Source organism: Octopus bimaculoides, chromosome 8 (assembly GCF_001194135.2).
Source record: "Octopus bimaculoides isolate UCB-OBI-ISO-001 chromosome 8, ASM119413v2, whole genome shotgun sequence".
Classification (NCBI taxonomy): Eukaryota; Metazoa; Mollusca; class Cephalopoda; order Octopoda; family Octopodidae; genus Octopus; species Octopus bimaculoides.
Window position 1 is genome coordinate 82,513,677 of NC_068988.1, and position 9,551 is coordinate 82,523,227.

General features: G+C 32.4%; 1 protein-coding gene across 2 annotated transcripts in view; it reads right to left on the reverse strand.

Annotated features, from left to right (window-relative positions):
* Positions 1–521: 521 nt before the first annotated feature.
* The window catches only part of LOC106871893 (TSC22 domain family protein 1), a 146,340-nt gene continuing 137,310 nt past the window's right edge, over positions 522–9,551 (reverse strand). For both annotated transcript variants that reach the window (XM_052970209.1, XM_014918647.2), the window contains 2 exons: positions 7,990–8,035; positions 522–2,756 (listed from right to left, as the gene is read on the reverse strand). In XM_052970209.1, the coding sequence (XP_052826169.1) occupies positions 2,562–2,756; positions 7,990–8,035 (241 nt within the window). In that variant the 3' untranslated portion in view covers positions 522–2,561. The remainder of the gene's footprint in view (positions 2,757–7,989; positions 8,036–9,551) is intronic.

Below are 9,551 nucleotides of genomic sequence, written 5' to 3' on the forward strand. Positions count from 1 at the left end.
CCAAATTCACCCCACAAGGGTTTGATAGGCCCTGGTCTATTGTAGAAGACACTTGCCTAAGGTCACACAGTAGGACCAAACTGAAAAACTATGTAGCTGAAATTTTCAAAATTGTACTTTACATAAATAGAACTTTCCTGTTAAGCGAAGGCACACCTTAGAAAGAGAACACTTATATTAGATTTCTTCCATACACCCCCATAAACAGCTACTAGCATATTCCCGTAATGCTGTCAGCTATCAAAATATTTCTATAAATATGTTGCACACACTGGTAGTCTCCAGTGTATAAGTGACTTTCTGGTATTGTGTTAATGTATTACAGTAAATCAATGAAGGAGGAGAATAAAGCTCTAGTCTCACTATGGCTGCTGCTAAAAAATTTAAGGAACACCCATAAATTTTTTTTCGTTCAGAAAACATCAGTAATGATGAATCACCAAATAGAATTTCTCATTGAACAGAAACAAGAAATATTGTTTGGAAAAAAGCATTTTTGTGAAATAAGGTAAAGAGTAGAATTTAATAAAAATCTTCAGTTTATTCATTTATACAAGAAAAGATGTTACAATGATATATTTGTTTTTCATGGGGGTAAGGGATAATCCAAGAGTGAAAAGTTGTTCAGTTCTGACATCTTATAGTTAAGAGGGATGGTGGGCACATATGCAAAACTGACTCCACATTTTCGGTATAAGAAGAAAGCATCAACAGACAGTATTAAAAGAATGCTGCCAGTTTTGTCAGCTGCAGTACCAGTTTAACCTCTGGCTTTACAGCAAATGAGTAGGATTTTTTTTAAAAAGATACAGCACAGATATATACACAGATATAAATGTTTGGATTGAATAATACATTCAAATGTATTCTTTTTTTTTGTTTTTTATTTTTGTTTTTTTGCCTTGGCTTTGTCCATTCATTGAATGCCTGAGTATAAAATATTGTACTGTATTTATTAAGTTTAGCTTAAACTTCTACACGTTGTGAGAAGTTAACAAAGGAAACATACAATATAGTATGTAATGCACTTCAAAAAAGTTTACATGTACAATCTTAGGAACTGTTTGTGTTCCTGCTCACATCTGACTGCAAATATACCTGCAAGCAATCTCATGTATGTTGCAATGTGCAATGTTGTGTTATGTAAGCTGAATGTAAGTTGCAAATACATATCAAAGTCCGAAGACTTGTAGAATTGGCCTTTGGCTACTCTGATCAACTGCCATTTGTCAAGCAGTGAAATGCCCAGTTGAAGTACAAATGTAATTGTAGTAAAGCAGCACTGAAAAGAGGAAGTAAAACCAAGGTTTCTTCAAATCAGGTAATTCACAAGTTTGAAAATAAACTGCTTTTGAATTTATATTTTTTAATATAGAATTTTTTTTTTAATTTAGAAATTCAAATATCACATTGTTTAAAGAAAAATAATTAAATTATGCACTTGCAAAACATTGTGGTATTAAGATAGCAAAGAATTAAATTATCTTTAATAGTAATAACAATAATAATAATAATTTCTTTTTAATATTTATAATGATTTTGTTTTCAATATTAATAGTAATTAAAAATAAAAATAAAAGCTGAAGAGTAAAAGAAAAAAAAAATCATATCTACTGACATTCTTGAAATATTTTCAGAATAAGACCCTAAAAACAAGAGCACTTGATAATTAAATCAGTTTTCTGTAGAATATACAAATATTGTATGTATAGCAATCAGCTTAAGTAAATAAATATTCCATTTAATGAAAATAGCATCAATAAAAAGTCAACTTCAAACTGAAGCCTAAAAGATTAACAATCTATTTAGAAAACTATTAATCTTAATGTGTCCAAAAAAAAATGAAAGAAAAGAAAAAACAAGGCAGATTTGTGTCACTGAACACAGAAAAGCCAAATTAATAAGGATTGTGATTGTTACATCCAATAGCAGTGAGCAGCCAAAGAGTTACATTTTCTCTAGAGTGAAATCAGGAAAAGAAATCAAATGGTAACAACTGGTGGGGGATGGGGAGATTATAAACAGGTATGTAAATTAGTAGAGTATTAAATAAAATAGTTGGAGTAATTAAAAAAAAATATATGTATTAAAAAAAATTAAATATGTCTACGAAATAGAATTTTTAAAAAATGATAACTTCAGTGACAATGGCTCTGACATACCAACTATCATGCTGTTTTCAGTACTTGTTTTACTTTCAAATGCCATAACCATTTATTTACTCATTGCTCCCAACAACATTTTTTTTCAATAATCAAAACAAAAGGAAAGCCAACAGTTTCATGTTTTCAGGAAGATGTTGTTCAAACTTTTTGTCAACCAACCCGTCTTGACATCTTCATGGTATCTAGCAAGCCAGCCGCTGTAGTATGTGAAATCATTCATCGGCATGAAGCAGTGCTTGAAATCATAATTTCCTATAGTTGGTGATAGAAGTGATAGAGGTGGCAATAGAAATTAGAAAGAGTATAAATCCAGCCAGATGGCATAGTTACATACACCACTATATCACTAGCTTGACATAACAGTGATATTCCTGCACTGACCAGGTAAACATACTGTTAAGAAGTGGTCGCAGCAGGGGGTTGTGGTCGAGGTTGACTTAGTTTTGATAATGTATCTGGACTTGCAGAAGTTCGCAAAATACTGTTTTCATACTCTAATTGGTTATTTTTCTCTGTCAATTCCTTGATTTGTTCTTTCAGAACTTCTACCTCTTCTCTTACAGCAAACATCAAATGACTTTTCACCAAGTCCTGTTAAAATAAAGAGTAAACATATTAAAACATATTCAACACCCATCACACAATTCATATTTTTTCCCTACTGCTTTTTCACCCCACTACAAAACCTATTTCTCTTAAAACACATTTTACTGCTGTTAATCGCAAAAGTATTTACACTGATTATTTTCCATTTAGGAAATGATGAAGTACATAGATATATTTTCTGGTTTTACAATGCATTGATGACACTATATATATATCAATCAAATAATGGGTATATGCAAATAGTTATTTCTAATTGTCAGTTGAGATGATCAACACCATCCATTCAATTTCTTTCCATAAGTAGTGAGCTATTCTATCAACTAGAATAGAAATCTTCAATTTATTTTTATCCACAGAAAATTAGGGTAACAAAAGAATCATAGGAAAGTAGCACAAGCAAAACCAAGTCTTCTGTGACTTCACAATGTTGCTACCAATGATAATAAAAATAATAATTTCAAACAGAAGCAAGCAGCTGCAGAAATTTTAAATTACAGACCAAATTTCTAATCCATTCATCTGTAATGACATGTTTTATGCTGTTTCATATTTTATGACAAAATTCAAATATTTCCTTGTAAATTATTGGTTTTATTGAATATCAAATGATTGAAGGGCTTCCTAAATGTATGGTGGTATGGGTGGATATTAAAGTCTACTCCAACAATCTCAGAATATGATAGTGTAAAAGGAACCTTTCTAACATACATGTAGGAAAGCAACCACAATGAAATAAAATGATTAGGGATGCAGAAGGTTTTTAGTGTACAAGACAACTTAATTAGCTTTCATACAATCATAAACACATCAAGTGCACTTCCTACTAAATCAGATGTGTAGATAATATAATAACAGCACCAAATGTATTAAGAAGGCTGATCTTATACATGTGATCAACTCTCAACTGGCATCACTACCACCAACCAGTTTCATTTTCATCAGGTTATCAGTTTCTGCTCTGCCACTGTCAACAGTGTCCTGGTACATAGGTGGATATGGGAAGAAGGTCCAACCTGATAATAAGGAATCACAGCTTTGATAATGCATGGTGGTAACTAATGGTAACATGCCACGCTGCAAACTTATGTCATGGGAAAACCAATTTAAAACATAGTCCACACCCTTTCGTATATATTTGCACTCACATAAGCTAATATGTGTATAAAACATGAAACAAGAAAAAAATATCAACAAATGACTTCCTTATTGTTCACAAATCTTTTGGCATCAAAATGTAAAATAGTTTCTTTGGTGGAGAAAGAATTTGGCTACAAAAGGAATATTGCAGCTGCTGAGAAACCTAATTTTTTCTGCTCATTACAGCAGATAGTCTCTATTTTACATCAAATACAAATGACTCACTATAATATAATTGACAACAACATCACTTTAAAAAAAAAAATTATTCTGTATCAAGTATTCTTTGAAATTTTTGCTTACCAAATATGACAAAATAAACAAAGAGAAACAGTGATACATGGAAGAGAAAAATGGTGAAATAAGTAAGGTAAACTTATTTGTTGTGATATGAGTTAATTTCAATGGAATTTCAACTTGAAATGTAGAAGGCGAAAACTACTTCAAAGCATTTAATGTAATATTTCACAATTTCTACCAAGTCCCTCTCATCTGCCTAATCTGTTCTGGTATGAAACAAAATTGTGCATAATTTCATTTTTTGTTATTTAATTTTAAATTGCATTAATCTATTTTAATCCTATATGTGGTGTGGATACACATTATTATTTAAGTGGTTTTCCTTCTTGTTCTGCAACTTAACTGCTGCAGTGTCATATCAAATTAAAGTGCTTGACTAATAACTATAATCATCATCATTATCATCTGTTCAATGTGATGGTATTATACAAGACATTACTATGTTGAAAACCAGTACCACACCCACTTCATACATTTTGTCGGTTGTTAATAGCAGCAGTACTATTGAAAAATGCTCAAATTTATAAAATCCACTCTATTCAAATCAGCATGTTAGAAATAAAAATAATATTAGTGCTAGGGAAAACCATTCAGCCATAAAATTCTTATTCTCTTCTCCAATATTCATGATACAATTATACAATTACGAGTGACGAATCTATGCAGATGGAGCGACAATGGACTAAATGTTTTATCACATATGCTTCATACAATATATAATTTTATAATCATTAGAAAAATTACATTTATTTGTATTTCTTTTCAAACTGACTGACATGTGCATATCCTGCCAACATTTTCTTTCAAGTTATTCTTCTTTATGTTATCTAGTTCAGTCACTTCCTAACTATAGCACTCATCATCAATATCAAATTCTTTAAAAGACAATGGTCATCATGAGGTAGATTAAATACTTTACATACATCCCAATGTGTTCTCGGTTTAACTCCTGTTGAGAATAACTTGCCTCCATCTCTCAAGGTCTAACATATTTCAAAGAAAGCAAATATATTTTCCAGGATCTAAAACTGGAAAGAATATAAATTGATTCAACCTAGAACTACCTCACTATAGCACCTTCCCAGCCAATATAATGATTTGATAATTGATTATTAACTAAAACTCATTCTCCTGTCAGGTTTAGCTATTTTCAAATATCCTTGTTCCATTATGATTAATACATTTCTGTATATTATTTGGAAAAGAATGATTTTTCTTTCTACTATTATTTCTTTCAAACTGTTCACACATGCTAGCAAACAGTAGCAAATAGTTAATAGAAATTTCATGTTATTTGCTGGAGGGAATATTGATTATGAATAGACAAGTATCTCTGGTCAAAAAAAGGTTTTTATATTCTTAGAATATTTAACAACAGATAAAGCAATGTCAAGAACAATGTGAGAACAGCTTACTAACTAGATACCAACTAATGAAAATTAAGATAATCCAGAAAAAAATCGTACAAAATTTTATTTTTAGCAGTAGAAATATTGCCATTGATTGATATCAATCCCAGGTTAAAATATTACTGTTAATTGATCACTATCAATCTCAGATTCAAAATGTAGTCCTCAATTCTAAAAGAACTGTGAGGGGAAGAAAATGTGAATGTAATTTTTAACAAGAAAAAAAAAAAAAAACACTGGTAACAGTATTAGCAGTGAAAAACTTGATTCAGTCATAAGGAAAGCAGGATAAGAAATGGCATATCATTATCAAATTTTCTCGATAAAAAAAGCTTAGAGAGAATTTCAATTCGTATTGATCTATTATTTTTGCACATGTGAGAAGTTAAACTATAATGAGAATTGAGATAATAGTTTCTCATTCAGGAAATCGAGGAAATGGTTTAGGAAGTAGTTCTAAACAATATAGCAATTAGAAAGCTACATTTTATAACAGTCTGACAAGAGTTCAGAATTAGGGAAGTCAATTTGGCAACAATACAGAGAAAATGGAAAAAGCACTAGGTGTATTGAAAGAAAAGTTAAGCATAAGAGGAATTATATATGCAGTGTGCAAGAGAGGAGGCTGCACTGGTTTGGTCACATGAGCTGGAAAGATGAGGACAGATGCATAAACAAGTGCTGATCTCTTTAAGTGGATGGAGTTTGTGGAAGAGGAAAACCCAAGAAGACATGGGACAAAGTACTGAAGGTTGATTCTTACAAAGCAGATGACAGAGGACTGAGATATGTGGTGCATTGCTGTACTCAAGAAAAGTTGTTCACCACAACAGAATTGATATCCTAAAACCAAGGTTCCACATAAAACATATTGGTGTTGGTGTCACATAAAAAGTACTGGTGATGGTGCCACGTAAAAATTACCCAGTACACTCTGTAAAGAGGTTGGCATTAGGAAAGTCATCCAGCTGTAGAAACCAAACCAAAACCGATTATGGAACCTGGTGCAGCTCCTGACCATGCCACTTTTTGTCAAGCTGTCCAACCCATGCCAGCATGGAAAACAGACATTAAATGAATGATGGTGATGATAATGCACTAATATAGGGAATTCTAGAAATTCTTCAGATAGATAAGAAAATTCCTCAACTAAATTCATATATTTTGCAACCTTTACTCACCTACAATCTCAGTTCTTTTGTCCTCACTCCCACTCACCTCGCATCTCGAGGATTCATCCAAACTACTCATCACCACTATTTTTTACCTTTTCCCAGTTCCATCCTGATCACCTTTGCCTTCTCTTCTAAAACATGGATAGCCATGTAGCTTTTCTACAACAAGAAAGTTGTCCTGCTCTGGTACCTTCTCTAATACTTTTAACTCCTCATCTCTGAGCATAAAGTTACCCCTATCAGGAATTATAGTCTTGCAAGCTGCATGGCAACCTCACTAATGCTGGCAGCACAAAGAAAAACACCCAGTATACTCTGTAAAGTGGTAGACATTAGGCACTGTCTACATTGGCATCCATCCACGTCAAAGTAGACAGTGAAGTAAAATGTACTCCTGAAGGGGTGCACTATGCTCCAGTCTACTTTGTCTATTTCACTGTCTAGTTCTTGTCAAACTAAACCAACCCAAACCAGCACGGAACAAGAAAATTAAATGACGATGATAAATAATTATTCAGAAGGTTGAAGATGTTTTTTAATTTCTGCTAATTAAAAAAAAAAATTACTTTTAAATATTTACTAAAACAACCAATGGAGATCTATACTAGAGTAGAAATTTTCAAAACTATTACCAGCCTAAAGTTAGCTACCTAAACACAGAATCAATAACTACATAGTTTACACCCATCACATGCATTCCTACTACTTTCAATATGTGCACCACACTATACAAACCAGATATACGGATTGATTCAACCACTTTCATTCAATGTAAGCAATTAATGATTTCACCGTCTTGATGCCATTCCTAACACAATCCAACCATGAACAGATCTCTCTTTATAACTATTTCTTTATTCTACACAGTCCCCCATCTCTCTCTCTCTCTTAAACACACACACACACACACACACACACACACACACACACACACACACACACACAATGCAACAGTCAAACAACAAATCCATTTCCAATATAACCAAACATGTCTAGCAATACAACTTTCCTTTATCCTAATATGTATGAATGTTTCCAGTTCTAAAACTGTCAATTGAGCATTAGTCATCAGCTCATGTTGAGAGACGCAGTACTAGACACCTCAAATATATAAACAGTTCAAAAGGTATATAATCAATATTTTGAAGATAATTTTCCAACATTAATTGCAAAGAGTTATTTAAAAAGATCACTTACCATTGCTTGTTCTATTTTATTATCAATGGCTACTGTACTTGAACCACTGCAAAACAAAATAAATATATATAAATATTATTGCTAAAACTTTTCACAAAAATAATGATATATAACAATATAATTAGTAGTGACAGAGATAGAGAGAGAGAGAGAGAGAGAGAGAGAGAGAGAGAGAGAGAGAGAGAGAGAGAGAGAGAGAGAGAGAGAGAGAGAAAGAGAGAGAGAAAGAGAGAGAGATGGTGTGTAATAATAACAAAAACAATGAACACTAATTATCACTAGTACCTTTTTGTGCAACCATGACAATGTAACTTCAATCAATGGACAAAGTAGATTTTCATTTTGTCACCATAGTATTGTGATCATATTACTAGGCTAAAACCACAACTCTGGTAACTTGTTGAAGTTTCACTTCTTATTCAAGGATAAAAGGATGCAAATATCTATGACATCTGATAGTGCAATTATGAAGATGTTGGTGATGATTTATTTTTCAAGAGATACAGGCCCAAACTCTAGCATCTAATAATTCATCAAGCCCAGTATATGTGATGTTGATAACAATAATGAGTGTTGATTAAACTCTTTACTTGATTGGTACTTATTTTATCAAGATTTGAACTCATAACAAAGAGATATAACACTAAACAACACAACACAACCAATCCTGCCAAATAATGTTGATAAGACAAGGCCTCGAATTTAGGGGACAGATACAGTTGACTAGATTTGAACCTCATCCTCTCAGTATTTAACTAGTGCTTGTTTTATTGACCCTAGAAAAATGACAGGCAAAGTCTATCTAGGCAGGATTTGAGCACAGAATGTAATGGTACACAACAGAATATCATAAGGTATTTTTATCTGACATGTTTCTGATTCTGAAATGTTAATTATTAATTAAAATCAATTCAAAAAATGATTTTTATAGGTCTCCACCTCAAATTCTGAAGTAGCATGGCTGAAGTGCATTGTTTTTGAGCAAAACACTTCCTTTCACAATGCTCCAGTCCACTCAGCTGTAAACGAGGTTCCAGCAATAACTGAGAAGCTAACCCTGTGACAAACTAGCAGCTCATTCAGTAACTTATATGCTATAGAAACCAAGGATCTTTTTTAAAACGGGGGCCACATTTTTCATTAACGAAACACTTTGAAACTTGGATCACTGGTAGAATGTGTTATATAAAACATCTTTCTCTCTTAGTCTTCTTAAGAAAAAAAGAAATCCATAAATTATTCCATGTTAAAGTTGTCGTATTTCTGTAATTTCAACCAATCACTGACGTCCATTCAGCCGATATACATTAAGTGCCGACTACATAAACAAACGATTCTGAAACAATTAACCCTAACCCTAACCCTAACTTTAACCCTAACCCTAACCCTAGGGTTAGAGTTAGGGTTAGGGTTAGGGTTAAAGCAAATTTAAAATGAAAAAAGCAAATAAAACGAAGAATCGTTTGTTTATGTAGTCGGCACTTAATGTATATCGGCTGAATGGACTTCAGTGATTGGTTGAAATTATCGAAATAAGACAATTTTTTACATGAAATAAATTT